Source organism: Schistocerca serialis, chromosome 6, assembly GCF_023864345.2.
Source record: "Schistocerca serialis cubense isolate TAMUIC-IGC-003099 chromosome 6, iqSchSeri2.2, whole genome shotgun sequence".
Taxonomy (NCBI): Eukaryota; Metazoa; Arthropoda; class Insecta; order Orthoptera; family Acrididae; genus Schistocerca; species Schistocerca serialis.
Window position 1 is genome coordinate 10,886,085 of NC_064643.1, and position 23,479 is coordinate 10,909,563.

Sequence of the window (23,479 nt, forward strand, 5' to 3'; positions counted from 1 at the left end):
AATGGCCGAGGGAACTCTGATGGTACAGCAGTGTGTAATAGTATTGTGGTGCTATTTTTCAACAGGCCAGTGCTTGTCCACATGTAGTATGTGTCTCTTTAAATTGTCTGTGTGATGTTGATATACTCCTGTGGCCAGCAAAATCCCCATATCTGTCCCCGATAGAACATTATGGGACCAACATGGACGTCAACTCCGTCCCACTGCCTGTATCCATGATTGCAATGTCCAGTTACAACAGTTGTGGATCACCTTTCTCAGGAGGGTATGCAGCAGCTTTATGACATCCTCCCGCACTGTCCAGGCCAGACAGGGTGCATTGCTGTATTGATAAGTGGGCTCAAACTGATAAGTTCTGTGTAAATTTGACTCTGTTTTGTTATCACTGATATAACATCACATATCCTCTAAATTCGCTATGTTTCAATTTGTTTTCTCCCCACCTTCTGAGTGTCTCACTTTTTTTCAAGCAGTGTAATTTAAGACAGACATAAGAATATGAAAATGGGATGGCATATCACATTGCTATTCAACTATGCCCCTAAGAAAATGGTAAGGTAATGGAGAAGAGCAGGTGCACTATTACACTGACTAGAACGTAAACTTAAAGATAGAATTATATTGTGTAACCTATACCGATGACATAATACTAATTGACAAAAACATTACTGATGTGCTAAAGCAATTTGAAATATTAAGGGAGCAAGCTAGGAAAATTGGACTACTAATTTCACCTGGAGAAAAAATTCTTGGCTGATACCAAAATGGCACTAGTTGAACTTATATAGTCAACAACATAGTATTTGGTGTTAAAGAGTTTAAATAATTAGGTGAAAAAGACCACTGAACATCATAATGAAAAGAAGGCCATAGAATCCAGACTTCAGAAAATACAAACTGTCTCTCAGTTAATTAAAAGTATTTTTCCTGGAACTTTAAAATCTAACATTGTACAACAGTGATCAAATTAGAATTTCTTTATGCATGAGAGAGACTCTTTGTCCAACACAAGACATGAAAACAGCAAACTGAATTAGAAGAATGTAAAATTGTAGTAAAAATCTTAGGCCCAAGAATAAAAGATGGAACACATCACACAGAACCCAGCGTGAAATCTCCATCAAATTCCTAAAAACTCTTGTTACAATGTGTCTCCAAAGAATCCAACTTGTGGGACATACAGAAAGAATGTGTCCAAACAGGCAGCTCATTGGATTCCCACATACTTGAAAAATAAGATCCAACTGATGAAAACAAACAGGAAGAGACCTTAAGAAATTGGAATCACTGCATTTACAGTATTCTGATGTAGTGATGAGTCACACAGAGTGCAGTTTCACAGTAGCTTGATCGATGCTTGTACTTGTGTATGTAGTATATGCAAGTGTGTACAGCGTCTATTCTGGTGTACTCACAATATGCTAATTTAGTGGCCGAGCAGTAAACCGGATCCCTACTCGGTTCCAGTGTGCTGTGCTAATTATTCTTCTTCACTTGACATTTATGCTTGGAGCTGCAAGAGAGGTCATTTTCCAGATAGTGCCACAAAAACAACAAATTCTCAGATATCAGTTTAACTTACACGCTTCAACGTCATAGACAACATTTCACATTAATATGTAGTAGAATACTAGATTAGTGTTAAAATTGCCAGAGTAAACATTGTTCTCCATGTGACAGATTGTCACCCGACGTCCAAAATCGATAAATTTTATATCTCTGCACAGAGAAGCAGCTGGTTGGTCATTGTCATGTGTGGTGCTAATCAATTAGTCGAGCTCGTTGCTGGCACAGCGCCACCACAGAGTAAGTGGCCCCTCATCCCAGCAGGTGGCGATGTTTTAACACCCGTATAGCTCCCCAGACTTACCACGTCTGTGGATAACTCCGTCTCTGCACAGAACTTCCCACATTTCCCACACAGTGGGCCATAGTGTCTTTTACACACAATAAATCTTCAAACTTATTTCATTGGCTAAGTTAAATTTCGAGTGTGACATGCTATTTAGTAAAAAATAGCAAACGGTAGACATGGATGTTATTGTGACTCTTTCCTAAGGCAACATTTGTGTATTACACTTGTAGAAGTGCACTGCAAAATAAAACAGTAGACCGTAAGTTCAAACAATGGAAACTCCCGGTTGGAATATCAGCAGTGTGGGAAAAGATAGAGTGCTAATTACCATAAAGATGGCACGTTAAAATGCAGACAGGCGCAGTTAAGACACTTACACATAAGCTTTTGGCCACAACCTTCATCAGAAAAAGAAATAGAAATACACACCATTCATTCACACAAGCAAGCACACCTCACACACACATGACCGCCAACTCCGACAGCTCAGAGCAGAATGCTAGTCTCTAAGTTTGCTACACAATAAAATAATTACTCTGAGCTACAAGAAAAATGGATTCAAAGAACTAAACTGCTTGAAGAAAAAAAAGGGAAGCTCCCTGAAGCAACGTAGTTTCACGAGTGTGCATACCAGTGGTAAATTATGAGAGTCGCAACTCTCTGAAATGGATACAAAGGCCACCAGATTGCATTAGCTTTGTTTGTGTCTCGGATTGTTACCATGAATGGTAGGAGCTATAAGAGATGTGAAGAGTGTAAGATGTTGAGTGATCCCTGTGAAGGACACAGATGCCCTGTACTTCTGTGAGTCAGCATTATCAGCACGTAACAAAATTTGAAGGGGCCTAATTGTGTGTCTCCATTTGCCAGGCTGATTGAATTATGCAATATGCAGATTTGTGAGACATTCAGATGTGGTAGTGGCCCCATGTTGGACTGCTTGGGAACGTAAGGGCAGCGTGCTTGTCAGCAAGCTTCCAGTTGACCGTGTCTGACGAGCCCATGGGAGAATCGCTGTAATGTACACCGAGCACATTGTAACCCTTTCACACCTGCACCTGTCATGTGATCAGCAGTGAGTCACATTCTGCAAGACCCGCGATTGCAGTTGTCAGTCAGTATGACAACGACATAGGGAGAGGGCATGTGGGGCAGCATCGGATATGACTTCAGGTCACTCTGACAGCACAGCAGTATGTCATGGACATCCTATATCCTCATTTGCTACCTCCATGTCCAACGGAGTTACAAGAGACAGAGCAGTGAAAACATATCCAGTTGTTGACTCACAAAATGGTTTTGAGCTGTGACGCATATAGTCTTAAGTGAATCATTCATACAAAAAGAAAAGAAGAAGAAGCTAAAGTCAGAATGTGAAAAAATTGGAGAATGGAATAGATATTTGAAGACTTCACACTTGAAACTCCCAGTTTTCCTATTGTGAAAGTGCCTTTGTGACCATATGCATTTCACTGACGATAAACTTTTTTTTTCCCCCTGGGTCTTGGCTCCATATTTTTTCATCCAGTTGAGTCAGAATACTTGCATAGTATTTGTGAGGTATTGTTTCAGTCTTGCAAGCTAATCTAAAATACAAATCCCTTTTGCATCCTAGAAAACAATGACCACTCTTTCTCTCCGATGAAGTCACCTTGGCTATTTTTGTGCAACTGCTGTTTCATTTCGGTCATCTCTCATCCACGGGAACAGATTGGTGCATAGAATCAGTTGTGTGTCAGATTGTCCCAAATTGTTTTTCACATTAGGTTGTAGTGAGGCTTCAACAGATATGCCACTCACTTTCTGGTACAGCCACGGCATCAACTGTTTTGCACATCTTTTTAATTACTGATCTTGCAATATCACACTGTGTTCTTTCTCAGCATTTTCATATTTGATTGTAATTCTAGGAAATTGTTCATGAGTCATCTTACAGACATATGCCACATATGAATTCAGCCACCCATTCCTTAACTGTTGACTATGAAGGAACTCCCCTCATGAACCATGGACCTTACCGTTGGTGGGGAGGCTTGCGTGCCTCAGCGATACAGATGGCCGTACTGTAGGTGCAACCACAATGGAGGGGTATCCGTTGAGAGGCCAGACAAACATGTGGTTCCTGAAGAGGGGCAGCAGCCTTTTCAGTAGTTGCAGGGGCAACAGTCTGGATGATTGACTGATCTGGCTTTGTAACATTAACCAAAATGGCCTTGCTGTGCTGGTACTGCGAACGGCTGAAAGCAAGGGGAAACTACAGCCATAATTTTTCCCGAGGACATGCAGCTCTACAACTAGACTAGAAGAAGAGATCGGTTGGTAGGACACGTTTTGAGGCATCAAGGCATCACAAATTTAGCATTGGAAGGCAGCGTGGAGGGTAAAAATCGTAGAGGGAGACCAAGAGATGAATACACTAAGCAGATTCAGAAGGATGTAGGTTGCAGGAGGTACTGGGAGATGAAGAAGCTCGCACAGGATAGAGTAGCATGGAGAGCTGCATCAAACCAGTCTCAGGACTGAAGACCACAACAACAACAACATGAATGAACTGACTCCTAATAAGTAAGATGATGATTGTAGAAAAGTACAGCAAAACAGTAATCTCAAAAAAGGACAGGATAGACAGCACATTCTGTAGGACATATTAAAAATGATTGGTAAAAGAGACTTGGCGTGTTAAATGCAGCTTTTGATTACATGATAATTGAATTGGATAGATAAACAATCTACTCGCTAAGTGGCGGCAGAACACACACATAAAAGAAGATTATAATTAGGCGAGCTTTCAGAGCCAGTAGCTCATTCTTCAGGCAGAAGGGTTGAAGTGGAAGGAAGAGGGGTGAAGGATAGGTCTAGGAAAAAGGTTAGATTTTGAGAAAGTTACCCAGAACTGCAGATCAGGGGAGACTTTCCAGATGGGATGAGAAGGAAAGACTGATTCCACATCTACATACATACTCCACTAGCCACCATATGGTGCATGGCTGAAGGTACCCTGTGTCACTACAATAGTCTGAATAAAATTACTTGATAGTTGACATCAATCACTTGCTGCAACAATGTTGCCACATTGGCTACCAGCTACCGTTTGGTTACAGGTGACAACAAACAAGCGGCTCACTTCACAAATTATGTTAAATGTTTAACACAGAGCAATTTTTCTAGTGGCTGGTGCAAGGTATGTCAGAAATGTTGGATACTCTGTTGACTATTGATTTAAAGTGACCAGTGACTGAACTGGGGCAGACAACGCGTTTTGTATCCCTGACTGTAAACTTGTGTCCTAACCCAGCTGAGAAAATTGTGGTCAACAGTCTGCAGCAGTACTAATATCATTATCGCTTTGTTCATGGCGATTAAAGCTAACCCTTAAGGGTAAACTCAAGACAACAAAAACTCAATTTCAGGGCTGAAAGCAAATTGAAATTTCTCCGTGTCATTTGTTACCTGTAACTATCCTTAAACTAGCTGCACATGCTGCCATGTTTGAAACCAGTGAACAGTCCGTGTGGGCCCTTAGTCGTGGATTATAGATGACTGAGACAGATTCCAAATGAAGAAATAATGACAAGATGAAAAATAAGACCAAATAGAACAGTCACAACAATGATGAAAAATGATGCAACGAAGTATTAAAAATAAAAAAATACATTTAAACCAATTAATTGAATGAAAATAATAATCACACTCATTTGGTTAGATTTAGAATTAAAAATTTTGCTACATTGATGAGATTCAAACCTACGACATGCTACACATTAGATTAATCTGCCAACCATTGTGCTATGCCACAGCACTGCATGAAGTATTTATATATGTGAATGTAGTGACCCAGTTCCAACTATGAATTGCAACCTTAAAAATTTCAGTTTCACGCAGTGTAGTGAAAAGCTTATCTAATGTAAGATGATCTCTGTGAATATGATAACTATAAGTATGATACTGAATTACACCTTGTGCTGATTTATTCAGTAGTGTTTGGTTAGTGCTATGAATGAAATATGTGTCTTTCATTAGCATTGTTAATGTGTGTTGTTTTTGGTGTAGTTATCATGTGTCATGAAATACATAATAAAAGTGTCGGGCTCATAATTCGGGATACAAATACATCAAGAAAGAATGCTGTACCAGGAATTGGAAGTGACTGGCCAATTTTGGAGGAGTTTGGCAACAGCAGACAGTTCAAGTGTGACGCTGACAACTCTTATTGGCGTTTGAAGTGCCAACTATCAAGTAATTTTAATTCGACTGTAGTCAGTTCCTTTCCCGTTCCATCTGCCAATCGAGTGGGGAAAAAGTGAATGTCTATATGCCTCTCTATGAGTCCTAATTTGTCATCTCTTATCTTCGTGGTCCCTATGCGTAATGTATGTTGGTGCAAGCAGAATTGTTCTGCAGTCAGCACAGTGTTCCTCAAAATCCCTCCAGGGATTCCCATTTGAGTTCCAGAAACATCTCCATAATACTTGTATGTTGTTGTTTCAACCTACTGTTAACAAATCTAGTATCCTGCCTCTGAAATACCTCAATGTCTGCTTTAATTTGACCCCTTGCGGATCCCAGACACTCAAACTGTACTCAAGAAGAGATCACACTAGCACCCTATATGTGATGTCCATCACAGCTGAGCCACACTAGTAAAATCCACCCAACAAACGAAAGATGATTATTCACCTTCCCTACCATGACCCTCACAAGTTTGTTCCATTTCATATCACATTGCAAAGTTATGTCCAGATATTGAAACAATATGACTTCTTCATTCATGACACTACTAATGCAGGATTCTGGCATTATGGATTTGTTTTTCCAACTCATTTGCAGTAACTTATACTTTTCTACATTTAGGGTTAGCTGTCACTTATTGCACCAACTGGGAACTTTGTCCAAGTCATCTTTTATCCTCCTAAATCACTCAACAATGACACCTTCCATACACCACATCATCATCAGCAAACAACCATAGATTACTGTCCACTTTGTCCATCAGATCAGTTATGCACATAGAAAATATGAGTAATAGCGCTCCTAGCACACATCCCTGGAACGATCCTAATGATACCCTAGTCACTGATGGACACTCACCGTCGGGATAATGTAGTGGGTTCTATTACTTCAGAAGTCTTTGAGCCACTCACATGTCTGGGAACCTATTCCATGTGCTTGTACCTTTGTTAAAAGTCTGCAGTGAGGCACTATGTCAAATGCTTCTCGGAAATCAAGAAATATGGAATCTGGGTTTGTGAATTTTTGATGGCAAAGCTAGAGGAGCAATGCATCTGCATTAAATTTTGCGTGAAACTCAAGAAAACCTTTACAGAGACACACCAAATGATGCAGGGAGCCTATAGCGATGAGTGCTTAAGCCATACTCGGTGTTACGTATTATTCACACGTTTTAAAAATGGCTTTACAAAAGTCAAAAATAATCCTTGTTCAGGACGCTCTTAGATGTCCCCTGATGACGCTTGTGTCAGGAACGTCAACGAAATTGTGTGTGCCAGTCGAAGATTCACTGTCCGAGAGATTGTAGAAGAATGTAACATTTCAAGTGGATCATGTTATGAAATGACACAGCATCTTGGAATGCATTGTGTTGCCGCCAAGTTCATTCCACGGCTCATGAGTCAAAACCAAAAAAACTTTTTGGATCTCACAAAAGAGAATGAGATGTTCCATGTGAGAATAGTATGACCCCTGCAGACTTCTTTTTATTTCCAAAGTTGAAAAGGATGAAGTTTTGCAATGGTAGATGAGATAAAAGAAAATTCGCAGACAGCACTTTATGCGACCCAGCAAGAGGTGTGTCAAGACTGCTCCTGGAAGTGGAAATGATATTGGGAGCAGTGTATCAATTGTGGAGGAGAGTATTTCGAAGGAGACAATCCATAGTAACTAAAAGATAAGCATAGAAAATTTTGTGGACAAAGTTCTGGAATTTTTTGAACAGACGTCGTATGACAAAAGAGCATGCTGAGTTGCCCATGAGTGATGCTTTGTACTGATTTGTGGACATAAACTTATTGGTCACTATGAAACTGATTAGATTCAAACCCAGAATATGTACAAGAATTCTGCAGCAAACTGATGTTACGGATTGGTCTGTAATTTCGTAGGTCTGTTCTTTCGCCCTTCGTATTTACAGGAGACGCCTCTGTATTTTTTTCCCCAGTTGCTTAGGTCTTTCTGCTGGGTGAGAGATTCACAATAAATACAAGCTAAGTAAGGGTCCAGTGCCATATAGCACTCTTTGTAAAACCAAATTGAGATTCCATCTGCAACTGGCGACTTATTTGTTTTTAATTATTTCAGGTGTCAGGGATGCTTACGAGGGTGGTTTGAAAAGTTCTTGAAACAGAATAGAAAAAAAGTACTTATGTCACTGAAACTTTTTTGTTTTTCAATGTACCCTGCTTGTAGATTAATTCACTTGGTCCAACAGTGTTCCAATACCTTGATCCCATCTCGACAATGATTTTCCTCCAGGCCCACAAAATAGTTGTCAACTCAGGCTACCAATTCTTCATTTAAGTGAATCTTCATCCACAAAGAAAAATTTTCAGTTTAGGGAAGAGGCACGTGTGGCAACAATTCATACCTTAGTTTGTGTAATTTTACCATGGCGATGGCACACGCGTGTGAGCGTGCATTGGCTTGATGCTAGATGACTTTCTTCCTTATTAAACCTGGCCTTTTTCGCATACCTTTTGTTATAATTTGTCCAGAAGGTTAGCATAGTATTCTCCAGTAATTGTTTGCCCAGTGGGGAGACAATGTACAAACAGAATCCCCTTCACGTCCCAGAACACTGATGCCATGATCTTCCCCGCTGAAGGAATTTGGTGGCGCATCCCAGAACACTGACGCCAAGTCCTTCCCCGCTGAAGGAGTTTGGCGGCGGAGATTCAGCATGTTTCCACTGCTTTGATTGTTGCTTTGTCTCTGGGGTATAGTAGTAAAACAAAGTTTCTTCGTGGTCACAAACCAGCACAAAAGATCTTGTTTGTTTCTCCTAAAACAGGCCAAACATTGTTGTGATATGTCCATTCTCATGCGTTTTTGACCCAGCGTCAAGAGTCGCGGCACCCATCTTGTGAATACCTTTCAGATACATCTGGCAAGCGTGAGCAATTTCATGCCCTCTAAATTGGTGATCCTCCTTGATCATTATGCGCACTTTTGCAATGATTTCTAGAGTAGTGACACATCTTGGCTGACCTATTCATGGATGATCATCATCTAAGCTCTCCTGACCAAATTTAAATTCATTTATCCACTTGGCAACAGTTGAAGACAAAGGAGCAGAGTCCCCTGGTGTATTCTGGAAATCAGCATGAATGTCCTTCGCTTTCATACCTTTCTTTATGAAGTTCTTAATTACTGCTTGAATCTCGACCCCCCCCCCCCCCCCCCTGTACCGTCCCGTCATTGCAGATCACTACACAGGAACAACAACAGAGCCGTGTCACTGCCACAGCTCTCTTCCAAGAGCACTGACATGGCATGTGTTTACAGGCAACAGTCCAACGAATATCATGTGAACAACTTGTGCTAGCGCTGGCCTCTTGTGGTGATTGTTGTTAGGTGTCTTTGTGCTATTGTCAAATGACGGTATGTTTATATGATTCTCTTGCATGAATGATTTCTTGAATGCAAAATTTAAAACATTTATCTCCTACTGCCACACCAGACTGGTCAAGTGACTTGATGGAAAACTTTGACTCACTTAGTGATTTTACATAGGACAATAATTTCCCCTGCTTCTCAGCCAGATCTTTTGCTGAGGTATGACAGTGGTAGTAACCTTTCCTTGTTGGCATTTGGCATTCTCGTTTGAACTAAGAGTGCAGTAGCTTTTCCTTCCTCAGTATTTTCTGAATTTCATTGTTAAACCACAGTGGCTCTTTTGCATCCATAATTCGTTTACTAGGTACAGACTTGTTGAGAGTGCAATTCATGATCTATTTAAGCTTTGACCATAATCTCTCTATGTCCATCTTAATGGAACTAAGTGGGAACTAAGTGATGTCAGTTCTGTCTAAGTGAGATGCTAACATCTGCTTATCTGCTCTTTCTGGCATGAACATTTTCCTAGCCTTCTTGACTGATTTATTAATTTTTGTAATCTTTGTTGTTATGATGTTATCATGATTATTAATCCCCATCTCTATGCTGAAGTCATTGATGATATCTGGGCTGTTTGTAACTACAAGGTCTAAGATATTTCCATTGCATGTGGCATGCCAAACTAGGTGCTCAAGACAATTTTCGAAAACCACATTCAAAAGTGCTTCACAAGATTGACTGCACCCCCTGAAATAAAGCCATAGGCTACCATCTATACTCAGTAGGCTAAATTAACCTCCAACTAGCATTGCATGATCTAGGTATTTACGTGCTACTGTCTGTAGACTTTCTTTGAATGGCTCCAAAACTGTCATAGCAAAACCGGGTGGATGATTAAAACATCCATTAATTAACGTGATTTCACATAGACTTGTTATAGGCAACCAGGTAACTTCACTGTCACAATCAGCTTTGACCTCAATAGAGACAATGGACACTCCCTCTCCTACAGTGTCTAACCTGCCTTTCCGATATATATTCCATTAATCACTAAATATGTGAGAGCTTTCTACTCTGGGTTTCAGCCAGCTCTCAGTCTCTGAGAATAATTTGAGTGGGAGACTTTCCTGGATGGCAGTAAATTCGGAAACTGTGTTACAAGTACTTTGACAACTGATAAAATTTTGAGAATCTACACTGGAGTGAATTCAAAAGATAAACCTCAACCAACATTGAATGTATCTTGGTGATAAAGAGCCAAAATAAATAAATTGATGATTTTATTCCATTTCATCTGATTGAATGAAACACACACAGCATAACTACTCAGAAAACAACTGTAGTGCGGATTACATTTACTGTCATACATGTAGCACTCTGAGAACATTTCACCTTGTCATAGTAGTCCTGTGTTTTGGAACTAGGCAGTGCTTCATTTCACAAAGCGAAAGGAATAGCTTGTGTAAAAAAAAAAGAAGAGGAAATAGTGGTTGCTGGTGTTTTTAACACTATCATTCAATTTAGTTCCTACTGTGAACTTTGCAGCTAGGATATGTAAATGCTCTGAGACTGCTATTGATAATATCTTTATGAACAAATCTAGAGGAAAAAAGTCATATCACAAAACCAATAGTAAATGGACTATCTGATCACGACATGCAGCATCTTGTGTTAAATGTTGAAACTTGTCAGGATAAAAAAATATTAAATCTGAGTACAGGAGGATAATAAATAAGCCAGAAATTGAGGAATTCAGGAAATTGCTCAAAGACATGAACTGGAGAGATGTTTACCTGACTCAAATGGAAAATACAAAGCATTTATTAATAAAGTTACCTCCTCTTTTGAAACTTGTTTTCCCCTAAAGGTAACTCAGATCACACAGAAGTCAAAAGATAAACCATGGATTACACAAGGAATAAAGATATCATGTGGGGCAAAAAGGAGACTGTATCTACTATCTAGGAACATTTCTGATATTAGAATTGTAATGCATTGCAAAGAATACTGCAAAATATTGAATCAAGTGATCCAGAAATCGAAGTAGCTTTATTAAGAGAAAAAGATAATTGTATCGGGCAACAAAATAAGAACTGTATGGGATATAGTGAAGACAGAGAGAAGTGGGGCCAAAAAGGAAGTGGAACCGATAGCTCTAAAAGTAAATGAGACTTTGGTAACAAGTGCATGTAGTGCTGTAAATCTCTTAAGCAAGACTTAATTTTTGTTACTGACGGCTCGGGGTTATCAGGTTTGGTGAATGGTGCAATGGAGTATCTGGGACCAGTCTTTGAAGAACATCGTGCAGAACCTATACGAGGAACTTTGAATTCCAACCATTGCTTCTCAGTATACTTACTCCATAATGAAATTTGATGCAAGTTATATATCTATATTTCCAACAAATAGCTCAATACATATTATCAATACTAGGAATAAGAACAATCTACATAAAGACCTAAAATCACTTATGTTGGTCCAAAAGGGGGCCCAATATTCAGGAACACACATTTTCAATAAATTACCAGCAACCATTAAAAACTTGGTTTCAGATAAAGCACAGTTTAAACAGAGTTTGAATGACTTTTTGATAGGCAATGCCTTCTACTCTACAGATGAATATCCTAACAGAGACTGTTAGGCCAGCGTAAGTAAAAATATGTTAGATTTAAGTTTTGACAGTACTTGGTTGCAACAGTCAATATTAGGTATTTTGTGTATGCTAAATTTATTAATAGTGCATAACATAAATTTATTAATAGTGCATAACAATGTTTCCCCCCCCCCCATGAACCATGGACCTTGCCGTTGGTGGGGAGGCTTGCGTGCCTCAGCAATACAGATAGCCGTACCGTAGGTGCAACCACAATGGAGGGGTATCTGTTGAGAGGCCAGACAAACGTGTGGTTCCTGAAGAGGGGCAGCAGCCTTTTCAGTAGTTGCAAGGGCAACAGTCTGGATGATTGACTGATCTGGCCTTGTAACAATAATCAAAACGGCCTTGCTGTGCTGGTACTGCGAACGGCTGAAAGCAAGGGGAGACTACAGCCGTAATTTTTCCCGAGGGCATGCAGCTTTACTGTATGATTACATGATGATGGCGTCCTCTTGGGTAAAATATTCCGGAGGTAAAATAGTCCCCCATTCGGATCTCCGGGCGGGGACTACGCAAGAGGATGTCGTTATCAGGAGAAAGAAAACTGGTGTTCTACGGATCGGAGCGTGGAATATCAGATCCCTTAATCGGGCAGGTAGGTTAGAAAATTTAAAAAGGGAAATGGATAGGTTGAAGTTAGATATAGTGGGAATTAGTGAAGTTCGGTGGCAGGAGGAACAAGACTTCTGGTCAGGTGACTACAGGGTTATAAACACAAAATCAAATAGGGGTAATGCAGGAGTAGGTTTAATAATGAATAGGATAATAGGAATGCGGGTAAGCTACTACAAACAGCATAGTGAACGCATTATTGTGGCCAAGATAGATACGAAGCCCACGCCTACTACAGTAGTACAAGTTTATATGCCAACTAGCTCTGCGGATGACGAAGAAACTGAAGAAATGTATGATGAAATAAAAGAAATTATTCAGATTGTGAAGGGAGACAAAAATTTAATAGTCATGGGTGACTGGAATTCGAGTGTAGGAAAAGGGAGAGAAGGAAACATAGTAGGTGAATATGGACTGGGGGACAGAAATGAAAGAGGAAGCCGCCTGGTCGAATTTTGCACAGAGCACAACATAATCATAACTAACACTTGGTTTAAGAATCATGAAAGAAGGTTGTATACATGGAAGAACCCTGGCGATACTAAAAGGTATCAGATAGATTATATAATGGTAAGACAGAGATTTAGGAACCAGGTTTTAAATTGTAAGACATTTCCAGGGGCAGATGTGGACTCTGACCACAATCTATTGGTTATGGCCTGTAGATTAAAACTGAAGAAACTGCAAAAAGGTGGGAATTTAAGGAGATGGGACCTGGATAAACTAAAAGAACCAGAGGTTGTACAGAGATTCAGGGAGAGCATAAGGGAGCAATTGACAGGAATGGGGGAAATAAATACAGTAGAAGAAGAATGGGTAGCTTTGAGGGATGAAGTAGTGAAGGCAGCAGAGGATCAAGTAGGTAAAAAGACGAGAGGTAGTAGAAATCCTTGGGTAACAGAAGAAATATTGAATTTAATTGATGAAAGGAGAAAATATAAAAATGCAGTAAGTGAAACAGGCAAAAAGGAATACAAACGTCTCAAAAATGAGATCGACAGGAAGTGCAAAATGGCTAAGCAGGGATGGCTAGAGGACAAATGTAAAGATGTAGAGGCCTATCTCACTAGGGGTAAGATAGATACCGCCTACAGGAAAATTAAAGAGACCTTTGGAGATAAGAGAACGACTTGTATGAATATCAAGACCTCAGATGGAAACCCAGTTCTAAGCAAAGAAGGGAAAGCAGAAAGGTGGAAGGAGTATATAGAGGGTCTATACAAGGGTGATGTACTTGAGGACAATATTATGGAAATGGAAGAGGATGTAGATGAAGATGAAATGGGAGATATGATACTGCGTGAAGAGTTTGACAGAGCACTGAAAGACCTGAGTCGAAACAAGGCCCCCGGAGTAGACAATATTCCATTGGAACTACTGACGGCCGTGGGAGAGCCAGTCCTGACAAAACTCTACCATCTGGTGAGCAAGATGTATGAAACAGGCGAAATACCCTCAGACTTCAAGAAGAATATAATAATTCCAATCCCAAAGAAAGCAGGTGTTGACAGATGTGAAAATTACCGAACTATCAGCTTAATAAGTCACAGCTGCAAAATACTAACACGAATTCTTTACAGACGAATGGAAAAACTAGTAGAAGCCAACCTCGGGGTAGATCAGTTTGGATTCCGTAGAAACACTGGAACACGTGAGGCAATACTGACCTTACGACTTATCTTAGAAGAAAGATTAAGGAAAGGCAAACCTATGTTTCTAGCATTTGTAGACTTAGAGAAAGCTTTTGACAATGTTGACTGGAATACTCTCTTTCAAATTCTAAAGGTGTCAGGGGTAAAATACAGGGAGCGAAAGGCTATTTACAATTTGTACAGAAACCAGATGGCAGTTATAAGAGTCAAGGGACATGAAAGGGAAGCAGTGGTTGGGAAGGGAGTAAGACAGGGTTGTAGCCTCTCCCCGATGTTGTTCAATCTGTATATTGCGCAAGCAGTAAAGGAAACAAAAGAAAAATTCGGGGTAGGTATTAAAATTCATGGAGAAGAAATAAAAACTTTGAGGTTCGCCGATGACATTGTAATTCTGTCAGAGACAGCAAAGGACTTGGAGGAGCAGTTGAATGGAATGGACAGTGTCTTGAAAGGAGGATATAAGATGAACATCAACAAAAGCAAAACAAGGATAATGGAATGTAGTCTAATTAAGTCGGGTGATGCTGAGGGAATTAGATTAGGAAATGAGACACTTAAAGTAGTAAAGGAGTTTTGCTATTTGGGGAGCAAAATAACTGATGATGGTCGAAGTAGAGAGGATATAAAATGTAGGCTGGCAATGGCAAGGAAAGCGTTTCTGAAGAAGAGAAATTTGTTAACATCCAGTATAGATTTAAGTGTCAGGAAGTCATTTCTGAAAGTATTCGTATGGAGTGTAGCCATGTATGGAAGTGAAACATGGACGATAAATAGTTTGGACAAGAAGAGAATAGAAGCTTTCGAAATGTGGTGCTACAGAAGAATGCTGAAGATTAGATGGGTAGATCACATAACTAATGAGGAAGTATTGAATAGGATTGGGGAGAAGAGAAGTTTGTGGCACACTTGACCAGAAGAAGGGATCGGTTGGTAGGACATGTTCTGAGGCATCAAGGGATCACCAATTTAGTATTGGAGGGCAGCGTGGAGGGTAAAAATCGTAGAGGGAGACCAAGAGATGAATACACTAAGCAGATTCAGAAGGATGTAGGTTGCAGTAGGTACTGGGAGATGAAAAAGCTTGCACAGGATAGAGTAGCATGGAGAGCTGCATCAAACCAGTCTCAGGACTGAAGACCACAACAACAACAACAACAACAATATTTCATTCTGACAGCGTATTAATTCTGTAAATATTAGCTTCTCCAGTTTACTGTATTGTATTCACCTATTTTGACAATCTCGTGACAAATGATCAGGGTAGTATTCATTATATTAAAATGTTTTGTGTTATACATTCTGACATGTTCCACACCCTTGAGAATCATCTCATTTTTTCGGTGTATGTAACGAAAACTGAATCAAATCAAATGCAATCACCATCTCTCATCATGTAATAACTTCACTTCTTCTTCTTCCCTTGTCGTCTCCTGTTTTTCCAGTACTCATCCATCTCCTCCTCATGTTTTTCCCCCTTTATTCTATTCGTGTTGTTCTCAATCCCCTATTTCTTCTGCATCGAAAGCCTTTTATTTTTATTTATTTATTTTTTTTATCGAGGTGAGTCTTTATGGACTGCGTGGTAACAACCGACTTCACTGTAGTGTCCATGTCTTGTTCTTGCTCCAGCTTTGACTTCCTGCCAGTATCTTCTGAGCCCCTCCAAGAAGTACCTTTTTATGCCCTTCAGATAAGGGTCCTCACTGTCTTTCGGATGTTGATGCCATGTTAAAACCTTGGTAGTTGGTCACCATTCTTCTAAATTTGTTCCTTTCAGGAATTTCTCTCTGAGATACCAATCTGCTTAAGATCTTTTTCACATTCTTTGAACCATCTCGGCCTCGTTTTCTTAGATAGGATGAAACTCTGTATTCTTTTTGATAGTCGATCACCGTCCATTTTCATGAGATGACCATAAAAAACAATCATTTCTTTGTAATGGATGCTGTGATAGGTTCTGTCTTGCTGCACGATTCCTCATTTGCTCTCATTCGCCATTGTCCATCGACCCATCTATTACCTTAGGATTTTCCTTAATATCCTACACTCACGCTTTTCCAGCCGCTCAGCTTGACCTTGTCTATTCGTGGTCAAAGTTTTGGATGCTTATAAGCCCTCAGGTTTTACAACTGTATTATAATGTTGGAACTTGGCCCACATACTCATAGACTTTTTGTTATAAGTATTCTTTGTCAGTTGGTATGCTTGGTCTAACTTCCTCATCCTGGCAATTGCTTCTTCTTTTAATCCATTCTCCTGGTGGATGACTTCACCGAGATACCTGAAATTCTTAACTCATCCGATTTTTTCCCAGGTTGGTTATCATCCATTCAGGTCCGTTACAGATGTTCGTCATATATTTTGTCTTTTGAATAGAGATCTGGAGTCTAACTTTTTTCAGCAATTTCTGACAGCCTATTTATCTTGTTGACTGCTGACTCTATGTTGTTAGCAAAAATGGCCAGGTCAGCCGCAAAATCTAAGCAGTCAATGCACACCCCTTTGTTCTTAGGACCAAGTCTGAACCACTCTTCATTTGTTTCTTCTTGGGCTAATAACTTTCTCCACTCTCGAGTGACCTTTTCCAAGACACAATTGAAAAGGAGAGGGATAGTCCATCTCCTCGTCTTATGTCCGTTCTGATTGTAAAGGGTTTAGATACCTCACCCATAAATTTAATTTTTGACGCTGTGTTAGTAAGAGTTTGTTTGATCAGCTTTCTTGAGGTATTATCCATCCCAAACTTTTCCAAAATATTCATTAATGCCTGTCAGTCGATGGAGTCATATACTTTTTGAAAATCAACAAACATGACCACATAGTTATTTCTTCCAGTTTTTTGGACCTGATGATGTTCTTCAGGCTAAAGATCTGTTCTGCGCAAGAATCGCCCTTTCGGAAACCAGCTTGATAGTCCCCAATCAGTTGGTTACAATGACCTTCTATTCTATTCTGTATCACTTTGGAGAGAATCTTATATGGAACAGATACTAATGAGGTACCCCTATAGTTATTGACATTCTATTTATCACCTTTTTTGTGTAGACGATGGATTAAAGCTGACTGCCGTTCAGTTGGTATCATCCCAGCTCTCCAGATCTCCTCAAAAAGTTGGACTAGTATATCTAGAGTTTCATTATTTGCCAGCTTCAGTAGTTCCACCACTATTGAATCCTCTCCAGCTGCCTTATTATTCTTAAAGTTGTTGATGATCTCTTTGGTCTCCTCTTTACTAGATGGAGATTAGGGGTAGTTTGTGGATTGGGGCACATGCAGGGAATCTTTCTTTCGGTTCATCACAATTAAGTAGGTTTTCAAAGTAACGAGACATGATCTTGCAGTTTTCTTTGTTGGTCAGGCCGAGTGTGGTGTGCATACTGTAAGACCTTCAGTACACACACCATCAGATTATTTGACTTGTTGCTCTAACGAAGTAAGCGAGTGTCAGCAATATGTCTCGTGGTCTTATCATGGTGTGTTTATCTTCTGCCATTCGGTCAGATGATAGAAATGCCACTTGCATGCTTAGAGTAGCAGATTGACGGTGACCAACTTTAAACAGAATTTGATTAATTTTCACACACATTTACTAAAATAATAACAAATATAAAAATTACTTAACTTGGTTCTGGATGCTATTTACAGTTGACAATCTGAAGTTCTTTGGGATTGGTACGTTAATCTTATTCTCACATATATCTCAGATACTTGACAAAAGTGTCTATACATTTATCTTCATGGCTATGTACAGGAATATGGTAATCTTATCAGGCGCAGACTGAATCTTGACTATGGACTGGTACAGACAATTGTAGAACTCGACGGACTGGTACAGACTAATGCAGACTGGTACAGACTAATGCAGACTCATACAGACTGGTGCAGACAAATGCAGACTGACTGATCGAAGGTCTTTACACTCGTTATAATACCTCGCACGTTCATGTATCACTGCGCGAGTGTGATGCGCGAGGAGAAAATGTTCTATGTTAGCAGCAATCTCATTGGCTGCGTTACATACACTCCTGGAAATGGAAAAAAGAACACATTGACACCGGTGTGTCAGACCTACCAGACTTGCTCCGGACACTGCGAGAGGGCTGTACAAGCAATGATCACACGCACGGCACAGCGGACACACCAGGAACCGCGGTGTTGGCCGTCGAATGGCGCTAGCTGCGCAGCATTTGTGCACTGCCGCCGTCAGTGTCAGCCAGTTTGCCGTGGCATACGGAGCTCCATCGCAGTCTTTAACACTGGTAGCATGTCGCGACAGCGTGGACGTGAACCGTATGTGCAGTTGACGGACTTTGAGCGAGGGCGTATAGTGGGCATGCGGGAGGCCGGGTGGACGTACCGCCGAATTGCTCAACACGTGGGGCGTGAGGTCTCCACAGTACATCGATGTTGTCGCCAGTGGTCGGCGGAAGGAGCACGTGCCCGTCGACCTGGGACCGGACCGCAGCGACGCACGGATGCACGCCAAGACCGTAGGATCCTACGCAGTGCCGTAGGGGACCGCACCGCCACTTTCCAGCAAATTAGGGACACTGTTGCTCCTGGGGTATCGGCGAGGACCATTCGCAACCGTCTCCATGAAGCTGGGCTACGGTCACGCACACCGTTAGGCCGTCTTCCGCTCACGCCCCAACATCGTGCAGCCCGTCTCCAGTGGTATCGCGACAGGCGTGAATGGATGGACGAATGGAGACGTGTCATCTTCAGCGATGAGAGTCGCTTCTGCCTTGGTGCCAATGATGGTCGTATGCGTGTTTGGCGCCGTGCAGGTGAGCGCCACAATCAGGACTGCATACGACCGAGGCACACAGGGCCAACACCCGGCATCATGGTGTGGGGAGCGATCTCCTACACTGGCTGTACACCACTGGTGATCGTCGAGGGGACACTGAATAGTGCACGGTACATCCAAACCGTCATCGAACCCATCGTTCTACCATTCCTAGACCGGCAAGGGAACTTGCTGTTCCAACAGGACAATGCACGTCCGCATGTATCCCGTGCCACCCAACGTGCTCTAGAAGGTGTAAGTCAACTACCCTGGCCAGCAAGATCTCCGGATCTGTCCCCCATTGAGCATGTTTGGGACTGGATGAAGCGTCGTCTCACGCGGTCTGCACGTCCAGCACGAACGCTGGTCCAACTGAGGCGCCAGGTGGAAATGGCATGGCAAGCCGTTCCACAGGACTACATCCAGCATCTCTACGATCGTCTCCATGGGAGAATAGCAGCCTGCATTGCTGCGAAAGGTGGATATACACTGTACTAGTGCCGACATTGTGCATGCTCTGTTGCCTGTGTCTATGTGCCTGTGGTTCTGTCAGTGTGATCATGTGATGTATCTGACCCTAGGAATGTGTCAATAAAGTTTCCCCTTCCTGGGACAATGAATTCACGGTGTTCTTATTTCAATTTCCAGGAGTGTGTTAATACGCGGATCGGCGGAAGCAGAATTTGGTCCGTCTCTATGGCAGCGCCATCTCATAGTGCGGAGATGGATGAGCGCTGCGCCTGCGCTGTTTTGATTAGCGGGGCGCACTCTAGTGGGAAATTTGTGTACGCGCTGAATATGCGGAACTATGTACACAACACTGAGCTTTCCATTTTCGTCTTTAAAACAAAAACTAGGGGCTTGGTATCCTTTCAAGTTCGATTTGAACGTCTGATAGAAGTCTCTGACATTGTTTATCTGGAAACGCTGATCGATCTATTCTAACTGCTGTTTCTCATGCAATTGCTTAGACCTTCATAGAGTTCTGGCTGCATATTTTCGAACTTCATGGAATACATCAAAATCATCAGGACTCCTGGTAGAATTCCACTTTTTGCATGCACTTGCTGTTTGGGCCACCACCTCACCACAAACCTCATTCCACCATGTATGATTCCTCTTTTTAGCTGTCAGGATTGTAGTATTAGCTGCTTGTTGGATCATGGAGGCAATGTCTGCCCATTTATGGGATTCAACTGTCAGTTACTGGTGGCATTGTTCCAATATGTTTTGATTGATTTTGATCTTCGCAATATCATATTTATGAATTTTATTTTCGGTTTTCACGGTCTTATTGAGAGGGATGAAATTAATTTTGATCTTGGAGAGGTGATGATCCTTTTAAATTCAGTATTTTATCTGTAAAAAGGTTTCTTTCTATTATTTCTGATTGTTTGATGTTGTTTCTTTCTTATTTCTGTAATCCATGCTATCATTGAGTCCTTCTTCCAGTACTACTCATTCAGTAGAGGTCTCTAAAAAAAGATTAATCTTCTTTTAGCCATTACTTCTGATATTTTCTCAAAATTTTTGTAGATCTCCTCATTACTTCTCATTTTCCAGCCATCTGTAGCTTGTATTGCAACCATTATTTTCTAATAATGCTCCTTTGAGGAACCTCTGTTCTGTCCAGCTTATAGTTCATCATTAGGCATCCTCATCCATATAAACATCCTGGTCATACCACTGTGGGATAGTGTTTTAGTTTTTTTTTTTTTAGTTGTACATTTCTTGTTGTAAATATCCTTTGTAAAACGATTTGCTCTCTCCAGCTTTCTGACTCTTGCATCTACTGTTAATTCTTCTAGTCCATTTTGTTGTACAGTTTGTCCAATATATTTAAATTTACTTACTAATGCTATTTTACATTTTTGTTTTTCTAAGAATGTTGATGCATTGTTTGAAATTGTCATCAATGTTGTTTTTTCGGCTGAAATTTTGGGACCAGCTCTCTTTGCTATTTCTTCCAAAAGATTTCTTTCAATAACTGTCTGTCAGATTTTTTGAAAGTATATCAGAATCATCTGCAGAAGCCAGGCAGTTTACCTTAATTCCATTTGTTATTCGTCCTAAAATTATTGGTTCAATTTTGTAATTTTTTTTTCTCCAAATTCCAGATACTTTCTATTTTTTCTAGAATGCAGTGTTACAGTAAAGGTGATAAACTGTCCCCTTGTCTAACACCAGTTTTTATTTCAAATGGTTGAGATACTTCTCCCATAAATTTAGCTTCAGTCATCCTATTTGCTAGTGTTTTGAGGATTATGTTTGCTTTAATACAAAATTCTTTGATGATTTTACCTATAATTTCTCTGCCTACCAAATCAAAAGGTTTCTTGAAACCAATACATGATACTATTATAGGTTTGGTGATTAGCAGTCTGTGGAGGATTATCAATTTTCTAATAAACATCTGCTCTGTGCAGGGTCTTCCCTTTCTAGAGCTCCTCGAGATTCTCCCAGTTATTTGTCTAAAGTTTCTACAACTCTGTCCAGAGAATTTTTGATAATATTTTGTATACCACTGGCAGAAGTGAGGCATCTCTGCCATTGTTGACATTTTGAGTGTCCCCTTTTTTTCATAGCTGTGGATTAATGCTTTCCATAATCTCTTCAGCTTTCCAAATGTTCTCAAACAGCAGTTGTAGATCATTTGTGTGTTCTGACTATTTCAATAATTTTGCTGTAGTGGAGTCTTCATTTGTTGCTTTGAAGTTTTGGAAGATTTGATGGCTTCATGAATTTATTGCTCTGTTAGTGGAAAATCTTCCTCCAGATGTTGTGGGACTGCTATTATATATTGCTACAATGTGCTGTTATTGTTGTTGTTGTTGTTGTTGTTGTTGTTTGGTTGCCTGTTCTTCAGCACTTTCTTTCTGTTTCCTTTATCTATTTGCCGCCATTTTAGCCGGTTTACCGGTATTTTCAGCTTGTTCTTCACTTATTTGACCTTTTGGTGGCTCCTCTTGAAGAGATCTTATTTCTCAGCATTTAAAATTACATCATCTGCTGCTCTTTCGCAACTGAATTTCATCATGTCCATCTTCCTTGACTCAAGATCCTGAATTTTCATCCTTAATTCTTGAACAGTCTCATTTCTCTTTTTGTGTTTTCCAGATGAAGAAACTTTTGGTCCTCAAAGCTAAGATTAGTATCAGTTTTTTTATTTGTTTCTGCCTATGGCTGCTATATCTCTTTAGTTAGAATATTTTCTCTCTCTGTATTTGATTATAGTCTAAGTCTGAATATTTTTATAAGTACATTTATTGCTGTAGCAATGAGTAAAATAAATTGTATTGCACTGCCTGTAGCATGTAGCACCATTTTGACTTTTAGTCCTCTTGCTGTACAAAAAGTAGCTTTGATGATTACTTAATGCAAGTATTTTGTAAGAGCTGTGGAACGGTTAGTATCTGTTTATATTTTTCTGATTAATTCAAGCTCGTCAATGCACATCCTGTGTTAAGGAAATATTTGCACTGAATTTACTGTGTGTTAAATATAAGCAGTGGATCCATTGGGGTAGTCTGTTTGGTAGAAATATGTCAAGGTGAACAAAACAGGAGATGGTGAAGGAAGAGAGGGAAAAGAACAACATTTGCTTCTCATCAGCATTATAACTGGGTTGCAACATTCAGTGAAAATTATCTGTGACAGGAAGTTGTCATAAATACATTTTTTGAAGAAACTTTATGTATGTATAAGCATTTATTAAATTTAAAAAGTTGGATTTCATCTGTTAATACAAAAGATAATGTTTTGCATTGCAGGCATGATGAACCTGTCAAAGATGAAGAATCGGCCAATGATTCTTATTGGAGGATAACAGTATGTATAACTTAAACTTGAGATTCTTGAAAATAAAGCTAGTCAGTATTTCTTAACAGTACTGATTTAAATACATCTAAAAGATCGCTGTTACCTAAATGAAAGTTGACGAGCAAAGTCTTAGTGGACATTTGTATAAAATTGTCATAGGTGTTATTTACAAGAAGAGTAAATAGTTTCAATAGGAATGTGGTGAGACATTTAACAAATGTCATGACCACACATTAATAGGACCTTATAACACTACCATTATGATATTAGTATGCTTTTACGTAAATAACAGAAACCCTGTCTCTATGTTGCCACGTATAACCCTCTTACTAAAATTTAGTTTAGTTTTAAAATAAAATACACTATCGAAGGATAGTCCTGTTTACAGGAAAAGATAATCAATAGAGTTATCCTTCTTACAGGATTTACCGTGTGTTGCGTCTAATGGATAAGTAAATTGGACTATTCACTTCTTTTCCTAAGATCTTACCCAGTGGCTAGATAGGAACACAGTATGAATAATAATA

General features: G+C 40.0%; 1 protein-coding gene across 1 annotated transcript in view; it reads left to right on the top strand.

Annotated features, from left to right (window-relative positions):
• LOC126484188 (molybdenum cofactor biosynthesis protein 1-like) overlaps positions 1-22,983 on the top strand; it is a 69,052-nt gene extending 46,069 nt beyond the window's left edge. The window contains exon 7 of the mRNA XM_050107601.1: positions 22,904-22,983. Coding sequence (XP_049963558.1) covers positions 22,904-22,959 — 56 coding nt within the window. The 3' untranslated portion in view covers positions 22,960-22,983. The remainder of the gene's footprint in view (positions 1-22,903) is intronic.
• Positions 22,984-23,479: the final 496 nt, after the last annotated feature.